The sequence below is a fragment of the Mauremys mutica genome, chromosome 25 (assembly GCF_020497125.1).
Source record: "Mauremys mutica isolate MM-2020 ecotype Southern chromosome 25, ASM2049712v1, whole genome shotgun sequence".
Lineage (NCBI taxonomy): Eukaryota > Metazoa > Chordata > Testudines > Geoemydidae > Mauremys > Mauremys mutica.
In genome coordinates, this window is record NC_059096.1 from 2,292,955 (window position 1) to 2,314,829 (window position 21,875).

General features: G+C 48.0%; 1 protein-coding gene across 6 annotated transcripts in view; it reads left to right on the forward strand.

Moving 5' to 3' along the window:
• LOC123356432 (keratin, type I cytoskeletal 14-like) overlaps window positions 1-21,875 on the forward strand; it is a 34,078-nt gene that overhangs the window by 10,175 nt on the left and 2,028 nt on the right. Inside the window, exons 1-9 of one of the 6 annotated variants that reach the window (XM_044999688.1) lie at window positions 5,038-5,388; window positions 5,437-5,681; window positions 7,133-7,215; window positions 7,839-7,995; window positions 8,480-8,641; window positions 8,750-8,875; window positions 8,975-9,195; window positions 9,845-9,876; window positions 10,131-10,467. In XM_044999688.1, the coding sequence (XP_044855623.1) occupies window positions 5,127-5,388; window positions 5,437-5,681; window positions 7,133-7,215; window positions 7,839-7,995; window positions 8,480-8,641; window positions 8,750-8,875; window positions 8,975-9,195; window positions 9,845-9,876; window positions 10,131-10,255 (1,413 nt within the window). In that variant the 5' untranslated portion in view covers window positions 5,038-5,126 and the 3' untranslated portion in view covers window positions 10,256-10,467. Of the gene's footprint in view, window positions 1-5,037; window positions 5,682-7,132; window positions 7,216-7,838; window positions 7,996-8,479; window positions 8,642-8,749; window positions 8,876-8,974; window positions 9,196-9,790; window positions 9,802-9,844; window positions 9,877-10,118; window positions 10,468-16,583; window positions 17,108-20,553; window positions 20,637-20,948; window positions 21,106-21,537; window positions 21,700-21,875 lie in introns of those variants that run through there. The other 5 variants (XM_044999687.1, XM_044999684.1, XM_044999685.1 and 2 more) reach the window with 5 other exon arrangements.

Sequence of the window (21,875 nt, forward strand, 5' to 3'; positions counted from 1 at the left end):
TTGAGGCAAAGAACTGCTTCTTTGTCTTGATAAAAGAAAAGCTGCTTTGTTCTACCACTAGAGCTCTTTGATGTTTCAATTATCAGTGCTGTATAATAACGTCATACGGTGTCCTCAGCCTAACCTAGGAGATCCCATCCTCACATCAAGCAGAGCGGAACTCGGTAGCTTTGCTTATTAAACCACCAATCCAGAAGCAGAACTGTCTCTGCGATGGCCCACGATGGAAATAGAGAGCCCCTCGAGGACAAGAGCAGCCAGGGGCAAGTGATGACCTTCTGCTTCATAAATATGGAATCCGAGTTGCTCATGGAGTCTTAGCTCCACAGTGGGGTCGGCTCCATATCACAAAAGCAGGTGTAGGTGGGTTTGTGTTACTAAAATGAGTGCTGTAAATGAGCACTGCTCAGCCACACCCTGCCCCGAGGAGCATACACTGTAACCGGACAGTGAGAGCAGTTCCACGACTAAGAGGGTAAATGAATTGAAGCACAGCTTGCGTTATCATTTGGAGGTTGTTGCTCTTGGATCGGTCTCCACTCACCCAAGCAAACCCCAGTTAATTGCTGTTCTGTGCATTCTCCTTCCCTTTGGAGGAGGCCACTGAACCAGGTGAATAACTCATTGTGTGAACTGCCTGAACTCACAACTGTGAATCACTGGGAATCTTTCACACACACCCACTGCAGTGGCAGGAATTCTTCAGTGCATGTTGCAACTGGAAATGGACAAGCAAGAGTCAGCCAGTCACCCCTCCCTGCCAGAGAGCAAGGGCGCAAGAAAAGAGCGTTCAGGATGGTGCTTTATGGCAGGTTGCTCATTGGTGGAGCTATGGCTCAAGGAATTTGATGGGGAGAGGGCCCACACGATGCTCTGCTTTGATGTTCTGCACACTGAAGAGCCCGGGTGCTGGAAGCCGGAAGGAAGGGGTGTCTATCTGCCCCATAACATTTAATTAAATGAGAAAAAAGAAGCATGCGGAGAGCCTACCAGCTGACGTGGCATTAAGATAAAAGACCCTCCTAACCTTCAGACTGAGGCCAGGATGTGTGTTCTGGGTCCTAACGGATAGCAACCGAGCCAGGACTGGCCTTACAATTTGCAAGACCCCAATCTGTTTGGAGCGGGAAGAAGAATCAGGCCTAAAATTGCTTTCGTTCCTGGTCCCCGAGGCAGAACTGGACCTTCTGCTTTGGTGCCACAGCCTCCTTCTCCACTTCTACTGCTAAAGGGGATCAGGCCACGACTTGCCCTCTCCTCCACTCCAATCTTCTTGGCAGGGGATGGGTTGGACTATGAGGGTATGGGGGAATGAAAATGTGCAGGCCCCAAGCAGTCGTGTGTCATGCTTTTGCTTAAGGCCAGTTTTAAATGGGGCTCTCAGAAGAGGGGGGGGCTTCCTTCCTGCCAGTGCTCCAGCCCAGCTGGCATGGGGACTGTACACAGGCCTACTCAGAAATGTGCCTCTGTTGTATTCAGGTCATTTTAGGGGTTCCTTTCATGCAAACACACTTAGGGAACATTCTTTCCAGGTGCTGAGTAGGGGGCTGGTAGGAGCAGCCGGGGCGGACAGTAAATAGTTAGGAAACTGGACAGAAACAAAAACAACATGCTGGACTCACACCTTGGTATGTTATTGCCTAGCAACACCTGCATTTCTGCAAGGATGCCTGGCTCAGAGAGGTGAAGGAGCAAAGCTCTTGCATTTCCACTCCTGCCAATACCTGAGCCCTTTCTCCATGTTACTGTCTCTTTGCTCAGGATTCTGCCCTTTACCTCTAGACACCAGTTGGTGTCTTTTCCATTGCTTGGTTTCTCTTGGCTGTACGTATCACTGCGAGCAGCACTCACCAGGAAACTGGCCTGAAGGGGAATCTCCAGTTGTTTCTAATTAGCTTTTTCATTCGATTAAAAGCAGAGTTTACTGTTCGATCATAATTTCTACAATGCAATTATCCAGGTCCATTCAAATCCGTTCCTCACACTGAATTGTGGCATTAGTTGCAGGAAAATAACATCTGCAATGTGCTTCTTGTTGGAACAGACTCCGATACCATCTCCTGCATTATTATTGGTTTTATCTCAAGTGAATTTATGGCTGGACAGAGGTGCAGGACCGACAGCCTCAGAGAGTGAAGTCCTCTGTTCCTCTACAACAGTGGTTCTCAAACTAGGGTTGCCACTTGTTCAGGGAAAGCCCCTGGCGGGCCGGGCCGGTTTGTTTACCTGCCACATCCGCAGGTTCGGCCAATAGCGGCTCCCACTGGCCGCGGTTCGCCGCTCCAGGTCAATGGGGGCTGCAGGAAGTGGCGCGGCCCGAGGGACGTGCTGGCTGCTCTTCCTACAGCCCCCATTGGCCTGGAGTGGTGAACCAGTGGGAGCCGCGATCGGCCGAACCTGCCGACACTGCAGGTAAACAAACCGGCCCGGTCCGCCAGGGGCTTTCCCTGAACAAGTGGCAGCCCTAGCTTGAGAACCACTGCTCTACAACATAGTTACAGCAGAGAAGGCTGCCCTGGCACTCTCCTACTAATGGGAATCACCACTGGCCTGGGGATCTGCTAGGAGTGGAGGGGAAATCTCAGGCTTAAGGGCCTACTCAGTCCTTTGCTGTTCTGCTGGGCCAGCAAGGTGACCGGCTTTGGGGGGATGTGGAAACCTGCTCCTTAGGGACTCCACTGGAGGTCAGTAAGCAGCAGTTGAATGATAATGAATTTGGGTCACTATTAGCACACGCTGGATTCAGCCCAGTGATAGAAAGAGAAAATGTTCCATCACCTATTCCAGACCATTGGCTGGTCTCCTCCTTGGCTGAGATACAGTAACGCGTTAAATGAAGAGAAATGCCACGGCAGCTCATGTACAAAGAAGGGACCCAAATCAGAGATTTTATCAGTGAAGGGACATAGCAAAGTTTGGCTGGTTTTATGGCAATTTCAGCCAAATCCGGAGAGTTCTTCCATGCAGGGGCTCTGGAAGGGCAAGGCTGGCACTTTTAGCACATTGACTATCTCATAAGCAGCCTCCACTGCCAATTTCAGACCGATTAGGAATCTGAGTTAGGTTGTAGCACTGGCTTTTGGAATGGGGAGCCTGCCATCCCAGCAACATCTCTAGCACACAGCAACAGGGAGTGGCCACCCACAGCAAAGGGGACAAGACCCGGAGGAGGAACGAATGTTTGTTAGAACTCACCAGACAAAGGGAGAATGAAACAAGTGAATTTGGAGATTAGAGCAAACGCCACCTGCCCAGACAGAAATGAAAATCCATTGTACATCAACGCTGAGGCAGTGCAGCCTAGCAGACAGAGCACTGGACTGGGACTCAGCCAAGGAGAACCAAGACCCGACTTTAATGAAAGATGTCAGAATGGAAGAGACACACCACAAACTGCTTCCAGAATCCCAAGAAGATCCCCATAAGTCACCGTCTTTTGCTACTCCACCAACAGAGACGACCCAGGCCAGCCGAGAGTAGGGGAGCAAAGTGAGGGTGGCCAGCTTCAGCAATGTTACTGAGCACGCTCAGTCTGTGTGAGCATGCTCGGTACAAGCCAAGCTGCAAATCGGGCTGGGGGGGCAGGCGGGGAACGTGACCCTGCAAGCCCTCCCCACACATGGCTCTGCCCATAAGCATCTCCCAGAGAAAGAAGCATCATTTCACATTATCTGTCAGTGCTACCTCTGGAACCGTCAGGCCAGTGGGCTGGGTTTGCAATTTGCCTCTGCACACTGCAAGTGATAGCTGGCTCCTGGCAATGTAAAACCAGAGCAGAGAATAGGGTGACCAGATGTCCCGATTTTATAGGGACAGTCCCGATATTTGGGGCTTTTTCTTCTATAGGCGCCTATTACCCCTGACCCCCATCCCGATTTTTCAAACTTGCTGTCTGGTCACCCTAGCAGAGAATGGAACAGTGCTGCTAATCCCGGCCTGGTTTTCCTGTTGCTTCCTCACACCAATAGCTGTCCAACACCGTTATTACACTGATTACTCTCAATCCCTTAATAACATATTACAGGAGCGGCTCCTTTCTTTTCAGATGGCTTTGTTGCTTCATCAGCCTTTGGGTTTTCAGCCCTGCCCTGCTCTGTCAAAACTGTCTGCTTCCCACTTACTGGTTAGTGTCCAGTGCTCAGTACAACGCAAACACTGCCCTTAACCCAGCACACACTCTGAAATACTCTCCAGTTCCCCTGCTAAATTGGCCTGGACAATATTCTCTTGTGATTGCAAATGAGCTGAAATACAAATTCATACAGAAATACAAATTAAAACTGGTCACACACCTCCCAAAGGAACAGCACGCAGTGTGGCCGGGGAGCTAAACTCTAATGTTGTATCAATTTGTATATAGCACATTCTCTAACGGGGGACGAGATTCTGCCTTAGCAGGGCAATGGACTGACGTTCTTAGATGTTTTTCCAATCCCTTCTATGATCCTAGCCAACATCAATACATAGACAGAAATTACCAGTGGGAACAGTCTGTGGAGCTACAGTGTTTTTGCCCTGCAGGGCTCAGAGAAGTTTTCACTGCTGCTGCCTGGTCTGTACCTGTCCCATGGATAAAGGGCCTGATTGGAAGCACTCCAATGACTTCAGTGGGCTTGGGATCCAGTCCAAAGATTTGTTCCCACAAACCTCTCACATCAGCACCTTTTGCAAACAGATTTGTAAATATTTTCATTTAATTTAAGATGGATTCACAAACTGCTAGGTGGAGTCTGAATGTCTCTGTGTCTCCTGCGTAACAGTGTAAAGGTATGTTAAAATGTGGCCTTGAGCAATGAGCCTGCTATTCTGAATCACACCTCACCCTTCCTTTGGGAACAAAAATGAAACATAGAAACACTCTTTGTGAAGTGAAGTGTTTCTAGTGATATGTGACAAAAGTATGAACACATCAAGGAGAAAAATGATGACTCTGGAAGTTGGCTCAGACTTTAAGGGTGATGAAAACCCTGGGGAATGTAAGAGAGAAAAAAGGACCTTGCGGTGGCAACGCCCCCTGTTGTGGGTATAAAAGGAGCTCAGAGTCAGGGAAGTTAGCAGCACTCTCCTTCTTTCATAGCTGAGCTGGGTGACTCTCTTGGGCTTTAGATCCTCAACTACCTTTCACCATGACCACCAGCGTCAGGCAATATTCCTCGTCTACATCCCTAAAGGGGTTAGGTGGATTAGGTGGATTAGGAGGTGGCTCCACACGGGTTTCCTCAGTGAATCTTGGAGGTCCCTACAGAGCCCCAAGTATTCATGGGGGATCTGGTGGCTTTTCTGTCTCCTCTTCTAGGTATGTCTCTGGAGTAGGAAGTAGCCTGGGTGGTGGCTATGGGGGGAGCTATGGTAGTAGCTTTGGAGGTGGCTATGGGTGTGGCCTTGGAGGTGGCTATGGGGGTGGCCTTGGTGGTGGCCTTGGTGGTGGCTTTGGAGGTGGCTATGGGGGTGGCTATGGGGGTGGCTTTGGCGGTGGTGATGGCATTCTCCCTGCGGGTGAGAAGGAAACTATGCAGAACCTGAACGACCGCCTGGCTACCTACCTGGACAAGGTGCGCGCTCTGGAGGAGGCCAATTCTGATCTGGAGATTAAGATCAAGGAGTGGTATAAGAAGCAGGGACCCAGTCCTGACCGTGACTACAGCCCATATTACAGGACAATTGAAGACCTGAAGAGCAAGGTATGATACTATTGTTAAAAAGGTCTGATGTCTCTTGTCTGAGACTCTTCATTAAACTGGCACAGGGGCACTGAATAATAATTCTGTAACTAAAAGCCGGCAATAAAAGGCAATCCAATTTTCCCCTGTGCCAGATATCAAGGAAGGGGATTTAGTAGTTTATCAACTTCAGTTATTTAATTACATTCCTCCAGAAAGAACAAATGGTGTATTCCTTATTATTTGATTGTATGAAACAGACATAAGAGGCAGTGAAGCAGCAGCAGAGTCTTATTGATATTGGTCTATGTTGATAATATGGTACAGTTTGAATACTCTATAAACAAACTAATCTAGAGGTAAGGCAAACCAGGATAGACTTAGTATTATTGTATATGCACAGAAGCAAAGAATTTGCAAACTCCTGTCAATTGCTTTAGCTCATTAGTACTAAGCTGAGTGCAGAGGGTTAAAAAGGAAAAGGTGGAAGCACTGATAAATTCCACAGCCTTCTTCCAGGAATGATCAATGCAAGGCCTGACTTGTCCTCTAATCTCAAAACCAGGAGCATGTGGAGCAATTTCTCTCCATTCTGATTTGGTTTCCTGGCTTCACATCGTGAGAGGAAAGCCCCAGGGTTGATATTTTTCCTCTTACTGTCATTATTAATCGCTTACAAACCATCATTAGTAAACATAAGGGAAATCCGAGGAAAGCAGAAGCAGAAAGCCTCAGTGAGGCAGGGGCAGGAGCAAACTAGACACATTATTTTCCCTTCCTCTCACTGGCACCATTTTTGATGTTCCTTCCTCAAAGCCTGGCTTGGAGTTCTCCTCTCGGGAGCCTTGGGTGGATTATCTGTATCTGAGTATGTATCACAAAAATCAGATATGATGAGGACCTGCTCACTACACCTTGTTCAGCTTCTGCAAGGAGTTCGTGTGAATGAGCTCCATTACAGAACACATGGACACAGGCTTTGCCATACAAGAGCACACTATGGGTCCACATGTACTGCCTGTGGCAGTCACCAGTACCTGATGTTTCCGAGGATGGCGAGTCTCCCCTCCCCCTCCAATAGTCCTGGTATGACACTTGCACACAGCAGTACATGGTGGTGGGGCTGGGGAGAGGAAAGGTTGGTTCTTTCTGGAGCCACGTGGGATCAGCAAATGCCCTGAAGCATGAGACTGAGTGTCCTTATCAGGCCTTGCACATACTCAGATATTATCATGCTGCCTTTTGCAATTCACCCTGATGGATAAGCAGGAAAGGGAGGCCGCAGGGCAGCCAGACACTGCCCAGTCTAACTCAGCCCTGTTGCATTTCTCCATGGCACAGCTTGGTAAATCCCTCTGCTGCTCCTGGCCCGTCCCTAACATTCACCACTGCTTGGATCCTACAATCAGCCAACAACATGAAGAGCTTTTGAGGCTTCTTTCCCACTTGCTCTTTCACTCTCTTTCCCCCAGATCCTTGCTGCCACTGTCGACAATGCGAGCCTCCTCTTGCAGATCGACAACGCTAGGCTGACGGCCGATGACTTCAGAACCAAGTAAGTGCTGCTCTCCCTGGGAGTGAGATCTGTATGGGGATCCTTTTGTGCACGTCAAGCTTCCCCACATGCATCATGACTGGAAAAGAGGGAGAGTTCCTCTCTAAGAGGGAGCTTCCCATTCAGTTCCAATGAGACAACTGACACAATGAGGAAAATTCACTGGCAAACAAGGCATGTAAAATAAATGTGCATTTTGCAAAGCAAATAGGGACTAAACATTTGGGCAATGTCTTGCTTCCAGTAGAACCTATCTTATTTTATTTAGTTTGCATGTAGGACTTGATCTAATTTACATATCACTCAGCACACATAGGCCTGGGGCAATGGTGCTACCAGTATTTTAATAGGAGGCAAGTTACACATCGAAACAGAAGCACTCACCTCGGAGCTCAATATAGAATATGCCCCAAAGCTGCCCAGTAAAGTTACTGCTCTTAGCAGAAATTTGACCAACCAGCGCTGTTCCATCCATTGGACACTGCATCTCACTCACTGTGTCCCTCATTCACCCAACCCCCCCATGCAGCAGAAAGAGTTATAAGACATTGAAAGGTTGACAGCAGCATGGAGAGAAAAAAGGGGTGACAATTCAGTAGTGAGCACCCTTTTTATGCTTGAAGGTTTGAGACGGAGCAGGCCCTGCGCATGAGTGTTGAGGCTGACATCAACGGCCTGCGGAGAGTCCTAGACGAGCTGACCCTGGCCAGAGCTGACCTGGAGATGCAGATCGAAAACCTGAAGGAGGAGCTGGCTTATCTCAAGAAGAATCATGAGGAGGTGAGGACGAACCCAAGCACAAAGGAGGGGATTTATAAGTTGTAGCTAAGGGACAATGAAAATCAGGCCAATCAGCAGGGCTATTTCCAAGCATTAGGGTTGTTGGGAGGGCATCTGGGGATAAAGAAGCGGGGAATAATTAATTCTGCACAGCAACATGTCCTGTGTAGGCCTCAAGTCAGACTCGCCAGTATCTACAGCAACAGAAACCTGCTTCCCAGGCTGTGGAGCCACCTGTTGTTTGGGATTTAGTCGCTGTACAGAGGCAACTGAATCCCCATATGGAGATTTCTTAGGAAATTATTTTTATTATTTTACTTGTTGTTGACAGTTAGGGTCACAGTCCCATTGTGCTGAACAAACACACATTAGGAGATGGTCTCCTGTCTGAAAAGCCGCAAAGTGAGAAAACCCCCTCAGATGCACTGCAGTGGGTCTGTATAGTTAAGATGCAGCTTAACACAGCGTGTCTCTCTTGTCACAGGAAATGAAAATACTACGGAGCCAGCTGGGTGGAGATATCACTGTGGAGATGGACGCCGCTCCTGGGGTTGACCTGACCAAGATCCTGGCTGACATGAGAGAGCAATATGAGAGCTTGGCAGAGAAGAACCGTAAAGAGGCCGAGCAGTGGTTCTTCACCCAGGTACACAATGCCTGAATGAAGAGAAGCACTTTCCTGACACTTATGGGTGGGGGCAGAGCTTTACACACATCATTCGTGCAGTAACTAGATTGCTTTCCCTTGTTCCAGACAGAAGAGCTGAACCGAGAAGTAGCCATGAACACGGAACAGTTGCAGAGCGGCAAGTCGGAGATCACAGAACTAAGACGCACCGTCCAAGGCCTGGAGATAGAGCTGCAGTCCCAGCTCAGCATGGTAGGTGCCACTGGCTTCCCAGGGAGACACACACAAGGGCAGGCACAGAACTGAGTGACCCCCTCACTGAATTCTTTCCCCTCTACTCTGCATTCCCAGAAAGCCGCTCTGGAAGGCACCTTGGCGGAGACAGAATCTCGCTATGGTGCCCAGTTGGCACAGCTCCAGGCCCTGATCACGAGCGTGGAGGAGCAGCTGGCCGAGCTCCGATGCGACATGGAGCGCCAGAACCACGAGTACAAGATTCTTGTGGACGTAAAGACGCGCCTGGAGCAAGAGATTGCCACGTACCGCCGCCTGCTGGAGGGCGAGGATGCCCAGTACGTAAAGGGAGTCAATTAGATAGAGTGCCATGAAGCAGGGCCGGCTAATAATGACATGGCTAAACAACTGAATAACCTGTGTCCCTAGAGGCTCATTTTTAAATAAATAATCCAGATTCCTAGGTAGTTGTGAAGAAGACTAATAAGTGATGGCTCAATGGTTTATCCCATTACCATCCTCAGTGAGAACTCTGTCCTGGGAGGTATTTATTGTCTGAATTATGGAGTGTAACATAACATTTCCATCTTGGAGAGGCAGCATTGTCTAGTAGCTACGTGAAAACTCTAGCTTTCAGGGCTTTTGGGGGTCTATTCCTGGCTTCTTCAGCGATTGCATGACCCTGGAAAAGTAGCTAATAACACTAACAAACCTCACAGGAGGGTTGAGAGGCTAATATAATGTGCCTAAATCCCTTCACACCTTGAAAATCCTTCCAAGATCACATGTTCTGCTCAAACCTTAACTCTAGACAATTTCAAGGAGAGGACATTGGGGACCTGCAAATTGACATAATAATTAAATTAATCAGACTTGTGTCAAAATAATTATTTCTCCCCATAAGAGGCCTGCACCTTTGTTCTCTCACTGCAGCCTCTCCTCTGGTGTCTATATTTCTAATTTTCTCTCTTTTTTCTCCTCTTGTAGCATTGCCTCCCAGTACGCTTCAGCAAAAGAAGGTAAGAATTTGTCTTATCTGAAGTAATGATCACACATTTCTGCATCACATCCTTAGCAAGCTTCTTTCCATAGGCTCTAATTCATTAGTGGGTGCAAAACTGGAATGATTCCTTTGAAATATTGAAGATATTATTCAGACAAGTATTTGCGTAAAATGGAATATAGGATATGCCTTTATGACACTCAATTCTGCAGATACACTAGCGAGGATAAAAATTCCAAAGGATGATCAGATCCTTAGGACAGCTGATAGTTTCTTCTCTCTCTTTCTCCCTTGTAGCGTCAATGACCACCCGACAAGTCCGTACAATCGTTGAGGAAGTCCAAGATGGAAAGGTGATTTCTTCCCGCGAACAGGTCCATCATTCCCCCCGCTAAGACTACACACCACTCCACAGGCTCCAGTCCTGAGCACCTTGGATGCGTCAATATAGAGATCGTCACAGAAAAGGAAAAAGACTCCAGTCCATGTGCTGTAGATATGTAATACTGTCACCAAGGCTGTGTAGGACTGGGCTCCATTCGTGTGTTCCTTCCCTTTACATTCTGCCTCTGTCTCCCTCACCCTTGTTTGAGTGCTATGCTGTGCTCTTCCCATAAATGTCAAATAAAGCTTATCTTCTCATTCATGCAAACTAGAGTCTTGTCTCAGTTGTTCAAGGGGGCTAATGACACAGGCTCTGTAGGGGGAGATTGGTGCTGTTTGCTAGAGCTTCCATCAGCGCTCATGGGCAGCTAGAAGGAATTGTTCAGATGGTCACTACAAGGCATTGTACGCTAGATCACTGAGTGATCTGAATTAATACACCAGGACTAAACATTAAGGCAAGGAACTAGTGGCTTTATTGATCACATCCAACCTGGCTGAAATTCTGCAACTAAACTGTATAAACAGTGTCAGATATTCTGCCCTAAGTTGCAATGGTCTCATAATTTGAAACCTGAGAGAGACTCCTCAGGAACGGTCTCCCATTTGGTTGTTTCACAGTTCTGCTCAGGGACACAAGTGGCTATTCCACAGAGGAAGGTAAGAGATGGGGCTTCATCAGCTCACTGAGTCTGAGCCAAGGTGCATGGTGCACAGTGAAAGAAAATGAATCACAGACACCATCATACCAGCTCCCTGCCAACTGTCAGCCACACACCTCTATCAGTGCTGGCTGCGTTACATAGGTCACAACGCTTGGTGGTAAAATTAACTTGTGCGGCAGCTGTGTTAACGGTACCATTGGCTGACCCCTTCCTCGGTAACACAATTTCAGTTTTATTCAGTGTGACTTTCTTGGCAACTGTCCAGGTGTTTCCAAAGGGTCAGAAAAATGCAGACTCCTCAGATAGCTGTCAGGGGGTGTGTGACCTGCTTAGGATAAGGCTATTACATGCTGTGTTTGGGGTTTGATCCCCTGTGCCAATTTGTCATTACTGCCCATTCCTGATGCAGTGGGACACTGACACACTCCATCTCGACTGGCAGTTCCCGGAAGACAATTTCAGCTATCAGGGTACGTCTGCACTGCAATCAGGGGTGTAACTGCAGCACATGCAGACATACCTGAGATCTTTAACTGAGCTAGCTCAAGCCATCATAGCTGTGAAGCCACAGCGGCATGGACTGCTCCGTGAGCAGCCACCCAAGTAATTACCAAGGGTCTCAGGCAGGCTTGTCCAAGCGGCCAACGGTACATCACTGCCATTGGTATGTCACGCCTGAGCTAGCGAGGTTGAAGCTAGCTCAGGTGTGTCTACATGTGCTGCAATTACACAACCTGATTGCAGTGCACGTCTACCCTCAGCCATGGCTAGGTTCTGCCACCCTTCCTCCCTTTAAGTAGTACCTGGCTCCATATGTAGTGCTGTTGGACATCAACAGGATGATTCTGAGTAAGATATTACTGAACGTGTGTGAAGCTGGCAGAATCTGGTCCTCCTATTTTAAGCCCCTGTTTTTAGGGACCTTGGCCTGATTTTACCTGGCTAAGCTCTGGTATAGCTAGAGAGAGCTCTGGTTCTCCCTGAAAAGGAGCCTTTCTGTCCTCTCTCTGGTTCAGAATCCCAGAACTTACATGACCCCATCATCATTCCACTCAGACTCTGTTCAGGTACATTATAAACACGAGCCATGAATGCAGGGTTATGATCAGCAAAATGACTCTGTAAGATTAGCATCCTCTTACCGAACACATCTGTGCATTTATATAGCATCATTGATGTGCCTGGCATTTTACAGGAGGGAAATACATGGACAAGATTCCTCTTGCTAAGGATGGGTTGTTGGAGTCCTGTCTGCTCAGTTCTTCAGCTGAAGGCAGGAAACTTGCCTTTGTATGTTTCTCTTGTAAACGCCAGGTACACCCACAACGCAAGAAGACTTTTGTTGAAAGAACAAATCAAACAATTAAAGAACTAGACCAGGGGTGGGCAAACTTTTTGGCCCGAGGGCCACATCGGGGTTGTGTAACTGTTTGGAGGGCCGGGTAGGGAAGGCTGTGCCTCCCCAAACAGCCTGGACCCCGCCCCCTCCCACTTCCCGCCCCCTGACTGCTCCCCTCAGAACCCCTGACCCAGCCAACTCCCCCTGCTCCTTGTCCCCTGACTGCCCCCTCCTGGGACCCCGACCCCCTATCCAACCCCCTGCTCCCTGTCCCCGACTGCCCCGACCCCTATCCACACTCCCGCCCCCTGACAGCCCCCCCTGGGACCCCCACGCCCTATCCAACCGCACTCGGCTCCTCGTCCCCTGACCACCCCCTCCGGGGATCCCTCCGTCCCTAACTGCCCCCCCGGGATCCCCTTATCCAACCCCCCCTGCTCCCTGTCCTCTGATTGCCCTCCCGCCCCCTATCCACACCCCCGCCCCCTGACAGCCCCCCCAGGACTCCCACTCCCAACCCTCCCTGTTCCCCATCCCCTGACCCCCACCCCGCCAGAACCTCCACCGCATCCAACCGCACCCTCCTCCCTGACTGCCCCCCAGGACCCTCCGCTCCCTTACCCAATCCCCCCGCTCCTTACCCCCTTACCAGCAGCAGGAGCTCACAGCTGCGACACCCGGCCAGAGCCAGCTCTGCTCCCTAGCAGGAGCGGCGGGTCAGAGCGCGGCCCGCATGTTGGCCCAGCTGCAGCGGAGGGGGAACAGTGGGAGAGGGGCCAGGGACTAGGTTCCCCGGCCGGAGGCTCAGGGGCCAGGCAGGATGGTCCCGTGGGCCAGACGTGGCCTGTGGGCCGTAGTTTGCCCACGTCTGTACTAGAAGAAAGAATTAAAATTATTTCAAATGTAACTAGAGAAGTTCAGATTCAGATTCTCTGCTGTGTCTACTGGGTCATGGGTGAGATGGTTCTGGGTTCCTCTGTCTCACGTTGCTTGTACACTGCTGCAGCACAGGTAATAGTATCCCAAAAGTAAATGTGTGAGCTGGGGAACCATGGTCCCTGCCTGCCCCTACACCTGTGCTGCAGGGGGATTGGCAAAGCACCCAGCCACACTGGCTCTGTTCTAGCAGCAGACTCGCCTACCCCAGGAGCATCCGCACATGAAAGAGAGAGGTTATAAACCACACATTGGTTTAATAACACAATTAACCGTTACCTCAACTGGGTTTCTGATATTCTTTGGATTTGTGTTCCTTAGCTAAAGTACAGACTGGAGAATTACTATAAACTGCAGTGACAAGGTTAGTAGGATCGCTTCACATGTGATCCTTGCTCTCTGCAGCTGCCAAGCAAATCAGGCCTTATGGTCGTTTAGGTCTTATACCATTCTGGATGGTTTACCTTACACATTTTCTGTGTTGTCACTACATTCAGCTGGGACAATGCAGGAAGTTTCTGGTTCTTTTCTTCTTTTTATGTTTCTGGCATCAAGTGGGGGAAAGAATCTGGACCTCAAAATTACAGGCCTTGCCTCGTATCTTGTGTTGTCATTTACACCTGGACAAAGTGAGTGTAAACTGCCACCACGTTGCAATGGTAGGATTTGACACCCACTTTGTACCCATGTTGTACCTGTGGATGTGACCATCCATAGATGTCATAGATTTTACGGCCAGAAGGGATCTCTTGAAATATCAGGTTCACCTCCTATCTCACCCGATGCTTGTACAAAGCTGCTTCAGTAAATTATAAACACATGAAAGCTTTTGTGCCATCATTTTCTCTGCTATATCTAGAATTAGCTGTAATGTAATAGTAGTAAATATCCCAAAGACACATCCATCCCTATTCTCACTCATCAGTTCCATCCCCTTTCCTGTAAAAGGCTCCAGCCCGGGTGGGACGGAGCTGAGCAATCAAAGCCTGCTCAGAAATATACATCTGTTGCTTGTGAGACATAGTCTCTTTCCCCTTTTATGGAAGCTGATCTAAGGAACGTAAGTTTTAGCTTTGGGGAAGGGGACTGTTAGGGCCTGTCTAGGAAGACAGTAAAGTGGTTGACATGGTACAACATGTGTGAAATATGCTTTCCTCCACACCCTGGAACATTATTAAATAGTGCCACTTAGATCTGTACCCGAGGGTTTTCAGCCTGGTAGGGAGTTTAGTATTGAGAATTGAGACAGCAGAGCTCGACCTTATTCAACCCTGCAATTTTCTGAGCACCTTGGCTCTTCACAGGCAGTTAGCATCTCTTGAGCAGTTGGTTTACATTGGGTGTGTACATCACTCAAAGGGTGCGCTCAGGGCAGGGAGCCACAAGGAACATCTCTGGTAACATCTGATTAACTTGTTCATTAGATTAACGATACAGAACTGTGTTGTTCTGAGCATTATTCTTAATCCCCAATTCTTAAATCCAATAACCGGTCCCCAGGCCATTCAGACTGTTTTCTTGGCTCGTTCTTTACACTGAACTCTCCTCTTTCTTAGAGAGTTCCATAATTTCTAAAGTTCTTCCCTCTAATAGCCATGCCCTGGATTTTAAAAAATGACTCGGGGGATCGCAGTCTAGTTCTTAATGGCAGATGTTGACATCACAAAATCAATGACCGCATCCAACACTAACTGGGCCTCTTAATGGCTGCCTCAGCAGCGAGGCCAAGCATTGAATTGGCCAGGGGGTCTGAAGTCCCCTCTCACCTCCAGAGGAGATCTTCCAGGATGAGGTGAAGGTACGTCGCCGGGGAGCGTTATGGAGGAAGCCTGCACGTTTGCTGCCAATTGTGTCTGTTCTGTGGTTACACAGAAGACTTGGGTTCAGAGCTGTCCACCAGACCTCTTTCACCAACACCATGCTCACAAAACTAAAGACACACATTAGAGCAGGGGTTCTCACAACATTTTTTTTGGTGGTCTCAGAGTGTGACCACCAACTCTTGCTGGTGGCCACTCACACAATTTTTCCTAAAATACTTAATGAACTTTAGGAAAAACAAATAAATATGCACATGTCCGTGTCCAAATCATAACAATGTATTTATGTGGGTTTTTTTTGTTTTGCAGACTCAATAATAAAAATAACGTACAGTTGTCTCTATTCTTTACTGGACCTAAACAGAATAGAAACACAAACAAGGTGCTTTGCATGTTCTTGTCTTTTGTTGTTGTTGTTCCTTTTGCTTTTTTGGCTGCATTTTTTAGACTTGCTAGCCAGTAAGTCTGCTTCTATGAAAAGTGATATTGGTATGTTTGTTAATATCACTGTTCAGAGCAGCAGACTGTTAGTTGGCTGAGAGGCAGTGAGAGGCGATATTAACAAATATACAAATATCACTTTTCACAGCAGACCTACGCAGCCTTGGCAAGTCGGGGAACAAATTAAGACTTGGATGGGGAGGTGGGTAGGGAGGCAGTGGGGGCGATGAGGGGGGTGGTGAGACTGGGGATGGAGGCTTGCAGCTGAGGGATGGAGCTCACTGCCTCGCAGTCAGAGCCAGTGGCAGGAGCCTGCTGCCACCCGGCCGGAGCCTAGGGCTGAAGCCAGAAGCCAGAGCCCCACTGCCCCGGGAAGGTGGAGAACTCACACCGGCTGTCTGCTCCCCTGGTGTTTGTGGCTCCAAAGGGGGGCAAGGCAGCCCCAGAGGAGGGGCCGCTTTGTCCCCTGCCCCCCAAATCACCATCCAGGAGGCTGGGGCTGCAAGAAAAGCCCCCGGTGGCCATGGCGGCCGCATTTGAGAAATGCTGCATTTAAGGTTTTATTTAAGGTTCTTCCTGAAAACAGCAACGATCACAAGAGATTTACCAAGCACGCAGTAATTACTGAGAATGGTACTCGGTAAAACCCAAGAAAGAAAGATTTACTTCACAGAAATGCACTGGAGGAGTCTGAATGGCTCTGTCTCACATTCGACAGTGTGACATAATGTAAAAATGTAGCCTGGAGCAATGAGCCTCCCACTTGGAATCACACCTGACTGTACACTTATTAGAAACAAGAAGAAACATAGAAACACTCTTTGTGAAGTGAAGTGTTTCTAGTGGAATGTGAAAAAAGCAAGAACACATCAAGGAGAAAAATGATGATTCTGGAAGTTGGCTCAGACTTTAAGGGTGATGAAAACCCTGGGGAATGTAAGAGAGAAAAAAGGACCTTGCGGTGGCAACGCCCCCTGTTGTGGGTATAAAAGGAGCTCAGAGTCAGGGAAGTTAGCAGCACTCTCCTTCTTTCATAGCTGAGCTGGGTGACTCTCTTGGGCTTTAGATCCTCAACTACCTTTCACCATGACCACCAGCGTCAGGCAATATTCCTCGTCTACATCCCTAAAGGGGTTAGGTGGATTAGGTGGATTAGGTGGATTAGGAGGTGGCTCCACACGGGTTTCCTCTGTGAATCTTGGAGGTCCCTACAGAGCCCCAAGTATTCATGGGGGATCTGGTGGCTTTTCTGTCTCCTCTTCTAGGTATGTCTCTGGAGTAGGAAGTAGCCTGGGTGGTGGCTACGGGGGGAGCTACGGTAGTAGCTTTGGAGGTGGCTATGGGGGTGGCCTTGGAGGTGGCTATGGGGGTGGCCTTGGAAGTGGCTATGGGGGTGGCCTTGGTGGTGGCTTTGGAGGTGGCTATGGGGGTGGCTTTGGAGGTGGCTTTGGCGGTGGTGATGGCATTCTCCCTGCGGGTGAGAAGGAAACTATGCAGAACCTGAACGACCGCCTGGCTACCTACCTGGACAAGGTGCGCGCTCTGGAGGAGGCCAATTCTGATCTGGAGATTAAGATCAAGGAATGGTATAAGAAGCAGGGACCCAGTCCTGACCGTGACTACAGCCCATATTACAGGACAATTGAAGACCTGAGGAGCAAGGTATGACACTATTGTTAAAAAGGTCTGATGTCTCTTGTCTGATTTTCTTTATTACAGATTGCCTTGTGTCTAAAAACTGATTACCAAGGGATTAACTGATTACAGGCAACAGATATAATAAGGGCTTCATAGCAATCCTGTGCCCAGACACAAATGAAGGAGATTTAGCAATTTAGGGCTTGTCTACACTGGCACTTTAAAGCACTGCAACTTTATTGCTCAGGGCTGTGAAAAAACACCCCCCTGAGCGCTTCAAGTGTCAGTGTAGACAGTGCACCAGCGCTGGGAGCTACTCCCCTTGGGGAGGTGGTTTTTTATAGCGCTGGAAGAGTTCTTTCCCAGTGCTGGTGCTGCAACAGCGCTTTAACGTTGCTAGTGAAGACATGCCCTTACACTCACCCGTGATTTAATTATATTCCTTCAGAAGGAGCAAACTGCATTTCCTGTTAAATGATTTCTAATAGGGAAACAGACTTCGGGGCAGAAAAGTAGCAGCAGAAGCCTACTGGTTCATGTTGATTAGATGTTCCGTCTTGGGTGCTGCAGCACCATTAGAAGGAAGCGGGCTGCAGCAGCAATACTGCTGGTAGGATTATACACAGATGGCTGAGTACCGGATATTACTTACGCTCCAAGTATGTGCTTCTTCTGCCAGATGTTTAGCTCATCAGAAGGCTGTGAGCTCTCAGGGCAGGGACGTCTTATCTGTTTGGCACCATTCACCTATTGTAGGACACTTTGTGAACACACGGATGCTAAGATAGTCATAATGATTATAATAATCACTTCTAGCCTGTTACTAGGCTGAATTTAGAGGTTAAAAAAGAGACCAAATCAGATGATAACAAGGATGTGGGACCTTTGCAATTCCAGAATGGCTGACACAAGACCTAACATTTTCCATATGCTCAAAACTAGGAGGATTCAGAACAATTTGGGCCTGATTCTGTTCTCTCTTACACCAGTGTAGGTCAGGAGTAACTTCACTCAAGTCACTGAGAGCAGAACCAGTCCTGTCATCTTCATTCTAATTCATTTTTGTGTCTCAGCATTTGCACAGTAAGGTCTCATGAAAAGGCCCGAGGGATGCCCTCACTGCAGCACCAACGTTCACGCCACTCACTGGTCACTTGTGTCGTTTGCATTCATTTTATTTTACGTTCCTTTCAGTAGGCTAGGTTGTGACATCCTTACTCAGTCCTTACCCAGACAAAACTTATTGAACGTAGAGTCATTGGGGGTCATGGGGAGTGTCTCCTGAGTAAGGATGCAGTCACAAATGCAACATTTGTCTCGCTGTCACTATCTTCTCCTTACAAAGCATCAGCAGTGAATGTCAGCAAAACATCAGGTGTGCAGAAAGTGAGACTCTCAGCGAGGCAGGTGAATCAGACTTCGAGCTAATAAAACGCCCATGGTATTTTCTTTTCTTCATTTTGGCTCCACTTTGCTAACTTTACTTAGAGTCCCAGGTTTAGTTTTCCTCTCCCTGGAGCTTCGGGATGGGTTCTAAAGGGAGCTCAGACACAGTGAGATTTTCTGCTCAGAGAATTCCACTCAGCTTCTGTCCCTGCCTCGTGCATGAGAGTGTGACTGACAGCAACGGACGTCCTGGAGCAAGAGACTCAATGATTATTGTTATTTATTCTTTGTATTACTGTTGTGCCTCGGAGCCTTGGCCACAGAGAGTCAAACCCAGGCCCAGCTTGAAAACTGCTTCACAGGGGTTTTTTAACTGACTCAGAACTGAAAAGCTCTCAGCTGCATTGAACCTGAACTGACCCCCAAACCAGTAACTGGTTTAAAACAACAGGTTCAGTGATCAGGTGCTGAGAGATGGTCTTTGGGAGTGCTGAGGAAGGGTCTCTCTCTGCTCCCACCCTACAGAGAACGAGGCAGGGGCCACACTTCCCAGGAAGCCATTGGAGGAGATGACACTAGAGGGAGGCAGGAGAAAGGCATTCTGGGACTGGTAGTTCTCCTGTCTGGCATGCCCAAGGAGAGGCCTGTCCACGGAAGGCAACTACGACTCCCAGAACACCTCCCTCCCCTCTCTGTCCCCTCCAGTTTCTTGCTGAGTGCATGTTCCTTCCTGCTGCAGAAGTCAGCATAGAAAGGGCGTTTTCTGGGCTGAATTTCCTTTTCCATTTCCTCAGTGATCAAATATGACGGACAGAGTTCTGGAGGATGTTGTACTAGGGCGTGCAAATAATTTGTTTAAAAATATTTTTTCACAGTGAAAGAAATATTTATCGTTGTACTCTTTGGTTAGGAGTTACAGTGCAAGCATAAGAGTGTGTGACATTAATCTGCTGGCAATGTATCCGAACTGGTTCCTACTGTTTAAGTGGTTGCATTGGTCACTGATCCATCGTTCGAAGTTAGTGTCGGAACCGAACAGTTAGGAAGTGTTGATGAACCTGAACTGGAACTGCCCCCAAATTGTAATGGTTCGACTCCCTGCTCAGCCATTGACCAGGACCCGATTGTACATAGGCGCTGGATAAACACAGAACGTAAAGAGAGTTCCTGCCCCAGAGAGATACAGTCTAAGTATAAGACAAGAGATAACAGGTGGATACAGACAGACCAGCGGGGGATCACAAGGAAACAATGAGACAATACTGGTCAGCATGACGTGCTGTGGTCTCGGCACACCAACAGCCTAACCATTTTCTACAGGCTTTATCATATTAGATCTGACCAGTGGTCAATCGAGTCTCATATGCCGCTTCCTGTATGGCTAATACGTGATGATTCAGAGGAAGGCAAGTCTGCCCCCTCCCTAATATACACAACGCTGTAGGTGAGGAGAAAAATCTTTCCTGACCTCTGTAAGTTACTGTCATATGTCCTGAAGCATGAGATCTGAGCACCATGACCTTAGCATGTAGCTGCAAACATTATTAGTCTTTAAATTATCCAGCTCTTTTAAAAATCCAGCTAAAATATTTGAAGTTGAAGGAGAAACTATATGGGATGAGACACTGCTTGCTCACTACCTTTCTTTCAAATGAGCATAGTTCCCAAGATGAATACCCAGAGTTTTATAGGCATGCAGATGATACAGAGATATGTACAAAATAAGTATCTAGAGAGACAGATATAGGGTGCCTGATTCTCATTTACACTAAGCTCATTTTATACATGCTGGCCATGTATAAGGTGGGTATAAATTATATTTGCACACACAGTGGGGCCCGTTTCCATGACTAGAGCAGTGCAAAGGGCCATTAGTGCAAATGAGAATTTGGTCTATACCAGCTTGTCTCATATCTCCACGGTACAGTTATGCAAATTCTACCACATAGGAGCAGAAGGCCAGTGCTGCTCCTGGCCCTTCTCCTGATCATTAATTTCTGTTTGCATCCCTCAATTAATCAGCAATATGCAATTTTTGAAACTTCTTTTTCAATCCCTTTTATCTCCTCTTTTCTCTTCCCCAGATCCTTGCTGCCACTATCGACAATGCCAACATTGTCTTACAGATTGACAATGCCAGGCTGGCAGCTGATGACTTCAGAACCAAGTAAGTCCAGGGCTCCTTGGAGCTCTGATGAGAAGGGAAATGTGTAAAAAGGCCATTCTGCTTGAAGATCTCTGTTGTTTATTGCATTTGAAGATGCTTCCCATGTTCCTATGTTATGGAATGGGGGAGCCTGTGTCAAGCGTGACCTTCATTTTAGCTTCCATGAATTCAGAAGAAACTTTTGAAACACCGAAGGAAACTCTGTTAGCAAACATGCCATTCAAAAATATAAGAAAGTTGGGGAGGAAAAGGGAGTGAAAAATCGGTATCAGCTGGATGTGCCTGAGTTTTTGACCTTTTTTACACTTCAAGGTTTGAGACAGAGCTGGCCCTGCGCATGAGTGTTGAGGCTGACATCAACGGCCTGCGCAGAGTGCTGGACGAGCTGACCCTGGCCAGAGCTGACCTGGAGATGCAGATTGAAAACCTGAAGGAAGAGCTGGCTTACCTCAAGAAAAACCATGAGGAGGTGAGGACGAAACAAGGCACAAAAGAGGGACCTATAAATTGTAGCTAATGCACAATGGAATCTGCACAGGCCAATCAGTAGGAACAGTTCTGAGATTTGCAGTTGTTGGGCAGGGATATGGGCAGGTAAAGAATAGGCTCTGAACATCTGTTCTGTAGGTACCAGGTAAGTTACATCCGCTGCTTACAATTCAGGTAGTTTCTACTGGAGCCAAGTCATTGGCTATAGGAACAGAACCGTACATTGGTTGCTAGGTTGAGAAGTCACCTGATGCTTGGGATTTTATTAGCCAAACAGAAACAATTGAAACGCCCATAGTATTTTTTTTAGGTCTCTATGCAGGGTGCAAGTGGGAAAAACCTCCTCAGATGCACTGCAGTGGGTCTGTATAGTTAAGATGCGGCTGAACACAGCGTGTCTCTCTTGTCACAGGAAATGAATATACTACGGAGCCAGCTGGGTGGAGATATCACTGTGGAGATGGACGCCGCTCCTGGGGTTGACCTGACCAAGATCCTGGCTGACATGAGAGAGCAGTATGAGAGCTTGGCAGAGAAGAACCGTAAAGAGGCCGAGCATTGGTTCTTCACCAAGGTGCACAATGCCTGAATGAAGAGAAGCACTTTCCTGACACTTATGGGTGGGGGCAGAGCTTTACACACATCATTGCCTGTTAGGTTCACTCCCTCAGGGGCACCTGGCATTGGCCACTGTCGGTAGACAGATACTGGGCTAGATGGACCTTTGGTCTGACCCGGTATGGCCTTTCT